At 43.6% G+C, this 13,583-nt stretch overlaps 1 protein-coding gene across 1 annotated transcript; it reads right to left on the minus strand.

Moving 5' to 3' along the window:
* Positions 1-12,118: 12,118 nt before the first annotated feature.
* Positions 12,119-13,093, minus strand: LOC103924774 (2-oxoglutarate receptor 1-like). The gene is given in 1 exon segment (XM_009333359.1): positions 12,119-13,093. A coding segment is annotated over 1 exon segment (975 nt).
* Positions 13,094-13,583: the final 490 nt, after the last annotated feature.

A 13,583-nucleotide genomic window follows, 5' to 3' on the forward strand; every position in this document is an offset into this window, starting at 1 on the left:
GCTGTCACCAGAGGTGCCCAACACCTCGAAAAGAGCCTGCAGTGAACAAGACTCCATTTTGTGAGTTTGAAGAGCACTGAAATATTAATTAAAATTACAATTAACTAAAAAAACAGATAAATATTACCTCTTCCAGTATACTTAGATATTCATTCCTGGTTTGAGCATGCAGACTTGATTCTGGCCTCGTTTTTCCTTCAGACTACTTAAATGTTCAGGCTCACTAAGCCCTGACAACTTTTAGGTCCTGTTGGGGTTGATGTGAAAAAGCATTCAATAAATATACTGTCTTTACTGTTTAGTTGTTATTTAATAGTGTTTGTCAGAATTATCAATCTGAAAAGCAATACTGGCTGAAAAAGCTCCATGTTAAAATTCTTACCTATGTAATATACATGGAGGTATTTACCTAAATCCCAATTCTGTAAAGCAGTTAAGTAAATCTCACTGACAGTGGGACTAAAACCAGGGTTAAAGACGAGCTGTTTTCCATGTTTACATCAGTGTAGTTGCAGCCTCTCTTTAGACCACAGATTTTCTTGTTTGGGCAGTATCGTGCTGCTCGCTCATACTTACCTGAGTGTTTGAGTCCATACCAGTGAACCCAATATCAGTTTGTCCTAATGTGTTTATTGTGACCCTTTTGGTCAACCCCCAAGTTCAGTTTCTTACCAAAAGAAGAACCATCCGACCTCCCTGCTGCAGGAAGCGTAAGTAAGCCTGGCCATGGTACTCCAGTATTGTGCTGGAGGGAGGTTGTGTGCCCAGGCACTGGATCTGCTGTTGATTTTATCTTCTGCTGGTGGCTCATTAGTACCTTTCAGATGAGCAGTAGTCTCCCAAATGCTTGGCTAGGAATGCTTTAGAGGAATTTTTTTTTTTAAATAAAATTAAGCAATTAGTCCAGGAGCTAATTCAACTTAGCGTTTGGTTTTCTAGGGTAGCACATGAATCATAAATTTGAAGATAGAATTCATTTCTCTCTTGGTGACAAATCTATGTAACTGACATGCAATTTTGGGGGCAGACGCAGGTGCTTATTCAAATAATAGTCACGGATAGAAGATATGTACATTAATTATCCTGTGACAGCTGCAGCCAGATTTAACAAAACATTTCTCTGCCTCAAATAAGGTAAATAAACTCTCCTGCTCCAAGGGGTGCTTTTGGCATGGTATTTTCCACACACCTGAGAAACACATCTTCTGATAACCAGTGCTGCTGGTGATTGCAAAGCATGTGCAAGGAACAAGTCTTGGTGGAGCTGTTTAAAGGGATGAAAGAAGATGTTGGCACTCGCTGGGAGCTGTCCTGAATCGGCATTCATCACTGCTCCAGTCCTTTTTCCATTGACCTTGCCACCGAGTCAGTAGTTATACTCAAATACGCTGTCTCAGTGGTGAGGCAAGAGCTGGCAGCGGTGGCCCTAGTCAGCCTCAGTGTCATTAGTCTGTGTCAGAAAACCCTCTACCAGACACGTGGTAATATTTATAGAGATACATACTTTGTGATAAATGACCACTGCCTCAAAAATGAAAGCTGAATAATAAGTGAATCTTCAACTTAAAATAGAAGTAAAAGGGATCACACAGGTATGCAAGCAAACAATGAAGGTAAACCTGAAAATAAGGGGCTCCAGGGAAAAAGAAGTGGTTCCTGGTGCATGACTTTTGGGGGGAAGGGAGAGATGGCTGGTAGGGAGCTGGCTGGTGGCTGTCACCTGGGAATGCAGAGTGACACTGCAGACCCTGTTCCCCCCTGCACGGACTGTGAGCTATGCTTGTTTGCAAGAGATGCTCAGACTGAAATGCCCTTGGTTTCACCAGACTGAGCCCAAGGTCTGGGCTTTTCAGTATGTTCTGAGGGTCATGTAGTCACCTCCAGCTTAGCTTCCCTGTATGTATAATACACCAGAACAGGTTGCCCAGAGATGTTGTGGATGCCCCATCCCTGGAAGAGTTCAAGGTCAGGTTGTATGGGGCTTTGAGCAACCTGATCTAGTGAAAGATGTTGGACTAGATGATCTTTGAAGGTCCCTTCCAACCCAAACCATTCTATGATTCCCCGGTGTTGTCCACATGCAGATGTGTAACCTGCGGATGTCCAGGTGCCTGGAAAGGAGACTCCAATGGGTGCTTCATGCCAGCTGGCTTAGGAGGAAAAAAATCCCTTCAGGCATGCCTGCCTCCTTCCACTAACTGGAGGCAGGACCAAGTGGATGAGCTCAGACCACAAGTCAGAGCTGTGGATGGATAAAGAGAGGGCCCTTCATCCCCCAGCCTTCAAAGGTACCTTTCTCCTCTGGCGGATGGAGGGACTTAACGTTTTGGCCACTGATTTTCCACCCTCTGAGCTGTAGGCACATGTTAAGTCCCATCCTGAGCAAGTGGATTTCCGTGTGTTGTTGCAATGAACCCCATGATCTGCTGGGCTGGATTGCAGAGGGGTGTCTCCAGCTTGTGATCTTGCAGAAGTCCCCAGGGTGGAGGAAAAGCACAATTCACTTAGGGAAACAACACTGTAAGCAAGATGGGAAAATTTATCAGAATGACCTGTATTTATGAGCCCTTTTGGATGTCTGAATAAACTTAGATTACGAAGAGCTAGGGCAGATTATTTGAAAATGGATCCTGTGAGTAGACAAGGGACTCTCTAATCTCCTAATTCGTTGCTGTGGTTGGGAGGTATGTCTCTGTAAACTTCAAAGGACAAAGGTAATGTTGAATGGACAGTGTAAAAACAGCTGGATCAACAAGACACGGCGAAGGCTTCATGACATGAGGAATAATTCACATACATCCCTCTATAGCTCTCTCCTCCGTATTCATCTCGCAATGTTTGTTTAAGCCATTATGTTGCATTATCCTTGTGTAAATGGAGAATATTTTTGTATCGTATCCTTTGATGTGGGCATTGCTTGGGTGCAACTGAGACAAAATTTCAGCTGTGTCAGTTTTTAACTACACATGTAGCTTAGAGATTACGAAGTATTAGGAATGAGCGTTAACGCTTGTCAGTTTGGGAGCAGGTTCCACAGGAGGTGAAGATATCTCTCCAGCAGCTGTCATCCTGCAGGCTGCCACTCACTTTAATCTCCCCTCACCTATATTTCTCAGGCACTTGGCAGTTCCTCAATTTCACTGCCGAAAATTATATGCTTCAGAAGTTTCATGAAGAAATTTAATAGTTTGGTTACATTACAGGGAGAAATATCCCATAAATTGTACTTCTGGATTTCCTTAATATTTTTTTAATACCCCATTTAGGGTGTCATTCACAGCGTGTCCCATCTCAGAGCTACAGCAAATTAAAGGGGTCTAATGAGAAATCCTTTTCGGACAAGCTCCTGTAAGGGCCATTCAGAAAAGTTCTCCAGTAAACTCAGTAAGTTTGCAGAGGTAGAGAGCAGCGATATTTCAAAAACACACAAACAGGACTCGGGCATAAGCTTCTCCGAGAAGCTTCTCCAAACAGCTTCTCCGGCTCTTAACTCCATGTGTGTGTGTGTACCTGCACCTATGTTGACACACTGGAGTCTTTCTCCTCTTCCCTCGTGATGGCTCCCTGCCTGTTTATTTTATTTATTTTTTGCTTATAACTTTTCATACTTTTTTCAAATCTTGAAAGCTCAAGGTTTTTTGCTTTTTTCTTGTAACTCATCAGGCTCTTTCTTTCTAGTGCTAGAAAGGGCTCCTGTCATCCTTCCCAAATCCCTTCTTGCTACACTCTGATGCCCAAAGCCAAATCCTAGCACAAATCTGCACAGTAGCCAGCCCCCTTCCTTGGCCTGCCCTGCACTCCCCCCCGCAGCGGGGTCCCATCAGCACCTGGCTTGCACAAGTGAATCAACCCCTTAAATGGGGTGTATTCCCCCATGGGTGCATGCGGGGAGGGTGGGATGCTCCCTGAGGACTGGGGATGGGGGCAGAGCCTGGGGCACCCCAACTCTCCTGTACCACATATTTGAGCTGGGTCTTGTCCTTAAAGGTTTTTACACTTATTTTTATTTCTTCACAATTCCATGTGTTCTGTTATATGTTCTCTCAATATATAGAATACATATAGAGGAGACACATAGGATATTCTATATTCTTCTTTTCTGCATAACTATAGCCTCTCATTTAACAAGGCACATGAATATAATCCAGACTTCTTAAACTAGGTTACCTGAAGATAATGATGATCCAGAGGACATTGTAAAAATTCACCAAAGTGCCCTGCAGATATACTTTAAAAAACTGTCATAAAATAAAAACCTACATCTCTTTTTTGCCCAACTTTTCTTATAGCAAAACCAATCAACCTACAGATGAGACACAATGGACCAGGTCCACCATGCCAAAGCCTGGGTGTTGAAGTCAGAAGTGTGGACACCGTTGACTCCCTGTGCAGGCATTTCTAAGGCACAGTTCATCTGGCCCACTTTGGGGGGGATAATTGGACCCTCCAAGCTCCCATTTCTCCCTGCTGACTATAAGAACACCCTAGACAGCTATCTCAGAGCTAGGCCTATATGTTATCTGAAGTTAGCTGAGGAAGTTTTACCCATTATGACTGCTAAGAAAGAAAGAAAATTTAAATTAAACCAAAAAGGGATGACAGAGAGACACTTCTATTTATTTCAGAGGAGAAAAAAACAAGTGGGGCAAAAATAGTCACCTTAAGAGGGTGATACAGCTCAGTGTAATGCAAGATATATATTTAAAACAGGTCAGATGAGAATGCTCTCTGTGTTCTAAGTACATGAATAAGCCTAAACTGCTTGGACAGTGAGCCACGCTCAGTTTTGCAGTGCGGAATTGAGCCACGCAATCATCTTGAAATATCAACACCTTAACAGCAAAATTTACATCAAAATTTACACAAGCAAATATCCCAGACTTGAATAGCCTACGCTTGAATACACATCTAAATCCCTTTTAGTACAGAACATTATCATTTATCACACAGGCAAATACAGCTTCCTTCTGTGGCACAAAAAAGAAGCTAAATAGACAGGTGCTACTGATATTAAATATAAATAAACCAGCATACTTAGAGACTGGTCTTTGAATCAGTAGCAAAACCTTATTAATTTGTATATAGCAGAAAATTATATCTGAAAAATGATAATGTTTATTTAACCCAGTATGTCACCACAAACTTTTGAAAACTGCTTCAGAAGATTTTGCGCATGGCTGCAATTACTTTTGTAGCAATTGTTTTTTGTCCTGAAAAGTGATTTCTGTTCAGCCAACTTCTGTACCCAGTGTCACGCTATCTTTATTCTACAGGAGAAAAAGGAACAAGTAAAATATATATTCATATCCAAAGGAAGGGGCTTAAACACCACATAGCGCTGTTATTTTAAGTTATATTTTTGCATTAGGCGCTGCTTCCCCGGGCACGTGTATCTGCATATGTGTCTATATGTCTCTATACACACAAATAATAAGTAGCTACATCGTTTACATTTTTATGGTTGAAGCCCTTAGCTGAATTTTCATAATGCCAGGAGGGCCCATTCAGGATTCAGAACCTGCTGTGCAAATATTCACTAAGACATCTGCCTCAAAGAGCTTGTAACTCTAAGAGGATAAAATGTGGCAGAGGAAATAATTAGGGGGAGATAAAGTGACTCTGTCTGGTTAGATGGGAGGTCGGTCAGCTCCAGGACCAGAACAAGCATTTATACTTGCCTGGCGCTGATTTATTGGTGAATCAGCAGCACCGACCCGGCTTCATACTGGGCTCATGGCCAGGTTGTCCCTCCCCCTTGTGCTGGTGGGTGGCAGGACGTCCCCGACCTCGGCTGAGCTGCACAGCGATATCGTCCACTCCCAGAGAAGATCCCCCATGGCATAAATCAGCCCTGGTTTTCCATGTGCACACTTGCTAGGAATCACGCCCAAGATTCGCGTAACAAAATGATTTTGCTGTTGTTGGACTTCTTTTTGAGGCAGGAGAGGGAAAGAAAATGTTTCCCTGCTACAGGACTGTTTCTCCATCACACATAAAAGGAAGGGCAGATACGAGGAAGATCTCGAACCCCTACGTCTGTCCTCTAGGGGACATTGCTGTCAGCCAGGAACTCCCAAGGAACGGAGAGCTCTGGCACATCCCCACATGCTGCCTTTCCTGGTGCTGCGTGTCAACCTTCTGCAACACTCCCCCAAAATGCCAGCATCTCCGTGCCTAAAGTCCAGGCCCTCATCTCCGACATGCGGCCATAGCCAGGCAGGGAAGGAGGGAGGTCACCTTGAGCACGGGATGGAGGTGACATGAACAGTGAGGCAGAGGGACACCCTGAACCCCTACCCCTCTCTGGAGCCAAGGCGCCAGAGCCAGCTTGAAAATCAGGCTCCCTCATTTGCTTAGGATGAAGAGGTTTGGTTTGCACCAGTGACTCTTGCAGAAGTTTTCTACCTCTGCATTTGTATCGGTTGTCAGCTCTGCTGGTTTTGGGATGAGCCAGACCACCGCTGCTGATGTACTCAGTTCAGCCCCACTGTGGGTAGTAGAGGAGAAATACAGTGGTACAAATGCAGCTGCTTGGCCTTTGCTGCTGCTCCCGTGTTTCCATATTTCCAGTGAGAAACTGCCCAAGTGAGCAGGAGAGCGAGTTAAATGGGCTGCTTTCTTAAGCCTGCTCAAATCACTTCTGAAGAGCAGTAGGAACTATACCTTCTGTTGTGGTTGTGGTATGCAGCAATGAGAATTAAAGTTGCAAACTTGTGTGATTGTCCACTGTACCTCCATTGGTGGATTTGTGTAAAATTCAGAACCCCCTAACACCCTCATTTCCTTCTACTATACAAAACCATGATTTATTTTGGTATTGCCACCATCCCTGTGATGCTGGCCCAAGATGTTGCAAGAGTTTGGGAACGCTTTAGATAACAGATTCAAAATTTCAACATAATTTGTGGCTAATGCCTGAACCCCTGTTTCATGCTGTCAGCCTAGTGCATGTACTTTTTTGCAAGTTAAGTCATCCTTGCCTCCGTTCCTCAGGGTTAGCATATGCAAACCCATGAGCAGCCACTGAGGTTAATGTTTGGTAGGTGGTTTTATAAAGTGGAAATCTGCTGATGGATCTGTGGGGATAGTCTAGCTGGCTATTCGCGTTGCATTTGTACATATACAAAAAGAAAGGTTACTGGCAGTCATAGTTTTTAAACACAGTGCTTAAATAATGGTATGTTTAATTGAGGCTCAGGTTTACTCCTTGGGAATGGACACAGCTAATAAACTGGCAGAAGCTTCTTCTCCTCCACCGCTGATGCAAGACCAAAGAGCATTTTGTATGTCCATCCTTGTGTGGTTACACTTCTAAACCAAATGTAACCAGCTGACTTGGTTTTGTGGGTTGCTCTACAAAGTCTTTGTGTACAGTGCCTTCCCTCCCCACAGCTGTGCTGGGCACGTGGACCCGTATCTCCTGTTCCTTGTGGGGTCTGCAGAGGTATTCCAGAGCACAGGCTGCCAGAGAAAAAAGAAAACAATATTAAAGAAGGAAAAGGAAGGGGTGTGTGTATCATATTCCTTCAGAGAAGGTGAGAGTCTCATCAGAGTTGAGATGGGTTTTCCTCCTCTCCCCGTTTCACTGTCCCTCATGCACTCCCATGCATGACACACGTATGGGTCTGTAGTAAGTCCAGGCTACTTGCTTGGGTAGGCTTAGACTATCTGCTGGGCTCTTTAAGCATCCTAAAAATAGATATTTCTGTCTCCTTAAAGGTGGGAATAAAATGAGGTGCATACGTTGTACACCTGATGAAACTAGCCTTGTCCCCTTCTTCACTGGCACAGTCATGAAGTCCCTGAGCCACTGTCATGCTTCTGGCACCAGCTGGGTTTCTCCTTGAATGGTTTCTCCTGTGTTTGTGTAAAAAGGTTTCTTGCTATTTTTCCTGGCCGTTGGACTGTGACTTGGTATAGACAGGTGGAGAAGTGTTTCACTCTCTGACATTTTGTTGAGCCTACAGCCTCCTCCTTCTAGTCCTGCTTTCTGATAGCTAAGCCTTTTGCAGGGATGAAGCTGGTGGATCTGCCCAAGGGATTAAAATATTACCTCCTACACTTCCAGAGGTGGATCTGTTGCCTTAAACAGACCAGTCAGAAATCCCCAGGGGAGCAGAGCCTTTGCTTTCACACTGCTGCAAAGATCCCAAAGATCAGCCTGAAGATGAGAGCAGAACATGTGCAAGATGGTACACGCAGTGATAGTCGTAAGCCTTACCGTTTGCTTTACTGGAGTGATCGCTGTTAGTTACCTTACAGAAGGAATTACTTTAGGAACTGTCATTTTTGTTTTAATTATTGCTGGGAATCAGACACCAGAGAAATTCTGCACTTGCTGAGAAAAAGTCATTCTTGTCCTCTTCTAGTACATCGTTTCCTCCTGCGCATCTGCGCAGGCAGGCACTGAGGTTAGAAGTATGGATGTGGGCCTTTGCTGAGAACAGTAAAATACAAATTTTCACTTTATGTCTCTGTGGCTTGTATGTGGATGTAATAATGCTCTAGTCTTGTGAGAACATTACAAACATAAGCAGTAAATGATCATAGTATGATACTTATTTAAGGATTGGTGCCTTACCCATAGCAGATTGAGTATATAGGCCTGTCTTTTACTCCTTGAACATGGCTAGTTTCTTTCTCCTTAAGGCAAACATATTAGAGGTTGTTGGAAGGAATATCAAGCCTTTGCATTGTAGCAGTTCTGAAAAACCTACAAGAACATTTAAAATTAAAGCTAAAATCAAATATAACTCTTAGAGATGTCAAATAAAAAATTAGTAAAATATTAATATGACTGAACGGTTCTCCCTACCTGTGGTGATGTAAATCTTAAAATACAAGAATCATGTTCTGCTATTGGATCTGACTGTCATGTCAGCTGGTAGCAGTTTCTTGATAACATTTTTATAGTTTTTCCCTTTTTTTTCCTAGCTCAGCTGAGGATGAATTGTAGTGGGGTAAAGGGAGAGGTGAATGGATGCTGACAACTCCACAGCAACTGTGGTTACTGTCTTTGGTTGGCTAATGTCACACCATATAATACCAGGTTAGGGATGAAGCTACCAACAGTTATGGCCCTATAGCGATCAGCATGGCAGACATGCAGAGGAGCAGCGCAAGTTGAGGGCAAGAGAAAAATGTAAGTACATATGCACAGAGGACATGCAAAGGGGGAAGGTTATTGCAGCATGGAGCAATATGAAAGTGGGAGGCCAGTATTGATCGGGAGGAGGGCAGGGGAGCAGGCAGGACTCTTGTATAGATTTCTTTTTCTCTTTTCTATGACTTCTATTGAAATTGTAAATGTACCGTTTATAGTAAAGTAGCTTATAGGTTTGTTCTTCACAGTTAGTAGAAAAACCTGAGAAACCAAGATCTGGTTCATCCCCTTGCCATCTCAGGATGATATCTGCCCAGATCATTCCAGGCAATGATGCTAGTACTGAAGATGTTCCAGGCATCTTGCATTTAAAAAAGAGTACATAGCCTGGACGTAAGAACAGATGAGTGTGCTGAGTAATTTATCCAAAAAATATCAAGTAGAGCTGAAAGGGGACTAATGCAGAGCTTCATTTAAAGTTGAAAGCGAAAACTGCTTCTATATTGCTGCAAAAACAGAGACAGTTCCTTTTCTATCTCAAACCCCAGAAGAACCAGATTCCACGATGTAGATGTTAAGGTAGGACTCAATTTGAGTTAATGAAACTCTTGTGTCTACATGCAGCAGAGGCTTAAAAGATAATGTATCAGCCTGGTTCTGCTCAAAAAACCTTGGTGGTTTGTTGATAGGATACCCTAAACAGAAAAAACAGCTAAGATGCCACATTCAGTATTGCCTTCTGATGGTCGTTCAGCTGCCTCTGGTGTCTCATCAGCAAGCGGTTTTGAGCAGCACTCTTAAGTGCAGTGGAGAAGGTGGTGCTGTCCCTTGGAGACTGGCAAAACCAACGCAGCATGTGGGGTGGGAGGCATTTTCTTCACATTTTTTGGATGTTTGCCTCATGTAACATCTCTCCAGGTCTGCACTAGGTGAATTTCCCTCTTCACCTAAACAGCTCATCCACAATTTGAGGATGGGTAATTGTCACAGGGGAGATCATGCTGCACTGTGCAGAAGTTTTAAAACTTGCCTTGAGTAATACCCAGGAGTGGATTAAAATCAAATGAGCTATTTCTGCAAGAAAATGGCTTCCTCCTCTGCCTTCTCCAGAACTTTTCCTTCACAGCCCATCTTCTACTCTACCCTGCACACTGCTCTTCCTTTCCCCATCCTACTCTTCCTGTGTCAGGGATGGTTTCTTATTTCCTCTCATTCCCTCGACAAGCCTGTAGCTTGCTGTTGTCTGTTGTTCTCCCCTAGCTGGCCCTGAGAGAGGCAGTGAATGGGGTCCCCACGCCACACACAGGAGTCACAGGCTATCTGCCAGTCACTCAGGCATGTGCTTAATGGGAATGGTGGTCTGGTGGTCTTGGTCTGGTGGTCACTTGAAGACCAGGCCATGCATAGAGGGATTGGATAAGGAGGAGGGTCACATGACAGCCTTGCGGCAGCGTGTCTTACCATTGATTAATGAACATTTCAGAATAGAGAACAAAAGTAATGAAACATGAAATAAGGCTGTTATAAAAATGTGTTGGAGGATTCACTCTGTGGTCATACTTTTGGGCTCTGAATATTATGTTGCTAATAGTTTTGTATTGCTGTTGGCTGAGGTACCTCAGCCACCCTGGAACCTCTCTAGGTGATATTTGCAAGTATTGGACTCGGATTTTCCTGCGAGTCTATTTTTTTTTTTTCTGTGAGACAGCCCTTATTGACCGTCAGGTGTGTTATTACCCAAAGCTGTTCCTCACCTGGTGTGACCAAGCAGAGCTTCACTGAGTAAAGAAATGGACAAAAATGACTTTGTATTGTCTATGGATTGCGGAGAAGGACTTGGCAGTACTGGTGGATGAAAAACTGGACATGAGCCAGCAATGTGCGATCGCAGCCCAGAAAGCCAGTCGTCTCCTGGGCTGCATGAAAAGAAGCGTGGCCAGCAGGTCAAGGGAGGTGATTCTGCCCTTCTACTCTGCTCTGGTGAGACCCCACCTGGCGTACTGCATCCAACTCTGGAGTCCTCAGTACAATCATGCTATGATTCTATGATCTGGCACATTTATGCATCCATTCACTTCTCACCTCTGCACTAAAATTAATCCAGAAATCACAGCTAGTAGCATGGAAAACCCTTATAGGAGTGGTCTTGTATTATTGCACCATTAATCTTCAGGTGATCACTGAAGGCACTGAACAGGGTCTTACTGTGTAAGCTCCCCTTTTAGCCACCTCTGGAGAGTGATCCATCCCACTCTGTGCTAGAGCTGGGCCTCAGCTGTGTAAAGGCAGGCATGAACATTTGGGTCTGTGTCTGATCTACTTACCTTTTATGGTCAATGGAGAGGAACAGGCACTTCTAGGTCATGATTCATCTTGTCCAAATGTAGGCGTCAAGAATAATTAGGTGAATCACACTCTAAAACTGCTTATTTCTCTCCACTATCATGGGAAATTATAAAGGGAGGACCAGGTGATCAGCTTATAAGCATACACCTACCCTGTCAATGTCTCCAGGGAGGTGAGATGAACCTCCTACAGGTCTAAGACAGGTGTGATGCATTGCCCTCTGGAGGGTCTCACCCCTTTCCATTGCTTAGGAAACAAGTCAAAGGCAGGCACCTAGCTTGGACTAGACACTTAACTTCTAAGTTACTAAAATTAAATTAAATTACTCCCACCCTGAATCTGTATCTGCCACTAATAAGCAACAATTTTTTTCTGGAACGGTTGGCCATTCTCCAAAAGAGGTATCAAGGGTTCAGGAAGCAAACGCTGAAAAATTTCCAAGAAGATTCAAATTTAATTTTTTAGTATTTTATTTAAAGCTTTTTTATTTTAAATTATAAGTTTTCTCTTTTGATGATCAATTTGTAACTCCAAAACACAGAACAGCTTAACTCTCCTTTGGCACTGGCAGGGTTAACCTGAGTACTCTGATGGCAGGAAGGTTGTGCCTGGCTGTTGAGGGCAGGTTTGGACCCTTCCTCCATAACTCTTCTGTGGCATCAATCTCTTCTACTTCAAATTCTTGTTTGTCCGAAACTTGAGGAGAGAGAGGATTGCCTGCTGGAAGTTGTCTCCCGTCACTACATAGAGCAGGAAGTTTCCAAAAGTATTTAATGCTGCTAAAGGTTTAGCTATAATAAACATAAAAAGGATCGTGTTCTTCAAGTGACAGCTAGCGGGTTGTACTGGGAGCTCCAGCCGAATCCCTCGAAAGATGTGGAAGGAGAGGAAGCACACGTAGAAGACCACCAAGAGGACGACGGCAAGTCTGCAAGCCTTTTGTTTGTGGCAAGCCCGCCTGTGGGGCCCTGTAGCCAAGGTGTAAATAACGAGCGCGTAGCACAGAGTCACCGTCAGCAAGGGCAAGAAGGCGGCAAACATCCTCAGCAGCCAATTATACCACCAACTAGTGTCAAGGTCCTCAGCAGCAGCCAGATCTGGGCAGATCGTCCTGTTCTGCGTATGCCTCGTGGCAATCAAGATGCCCAAGGGGCTGATGGCCGCCAGGGAAATCATTCAAACTACTACGCAAGTCATCACTGCCCATCTTCATTTTTGAACAAAAATGCATTTAATTGGGTGGACAAGTACAAAAGAGCGGACGATACTGAAGCAGCTAAGGAAGATAATACCACTGTACATGTTGAAGTAGAAACAAAAGTGAATAAACTTGCACATGAATTCTCCAAATATCCAGTTATTTTTGTTAGCAGAGTAGTGTATAAAGAAAGGAAGCGTGGCTATATATAATAGGTCAGTGATAGTCAGGTTTAGCATAATGATGGTGCTGCTTTTCCAGGGCCTTATCTTGACAAAGTAAACAAAAACTGTCACGATGTTCCCTGGGAAGCACACCAGGAAGATCAGGCTGTAAAGGACGGAGAGATAGGTTTTCACCTGTACGAAATCTTCAACCTTGCAGCTTGTCAACGGGTCTGTGCAGCCTGGCAGAGCAGTAAAATTACCGGTGTCTTCAGATGCCATGTTTGCAGAAATCTTCTTAAAGCTTTACAAAAATCAGATGTTTAGTTTTAATTGATTTGTTGGGACAAATGCTTTCAGTTAAATCTTTTGTTGCTGGAGCAAATGTCGTATGTTTGGCAAGTCATAGTAGAGGGAGGGAACAGGGATTTGCTGGCATACCCAGCTCTGACCTAGGTAACCCCACTCAAATGTTTAATTCCACCCTTCCCTCTCTTTTATGTTTAATTTTGATAATGCTTAATTTTACTCTTGCTTTATTTAACTTCCTACGTTGAAGAAGACAATTACTGCTTATCTGCAAACCTTCAGGAGTAGGAAGCACACATTTAGAGAGCTAGAGAGAGTTTGTGCCTAGATTTTGCAAAACTCTGAATTAGTTCTAGGCTTTCAGAAAGTAGAACCATACCCATACCTTATCTTCATTAATCTGAGCTAATCAGTGTTTTGTGCTCATGAAACCAGAGATGCTGTTCTGGTCTCAGGAAAATCA

This window comes from Pygoscelis adeliae, unplaced genomic scaffold (assembly GCF_000699105.1).
Source record: "Pygoscelis adeliae isolate BGI_AS28 unplaced genomic scaffold, ASM69910v1 Scaffold48, whole genome shotgun sequence".
Lineage (NCBI taxonomy): Eukaryota > Metazoa > Chordata > Aves > Sphenisciformes > Spheniscidae > Pygoscelis > Pygoscelis adeliae.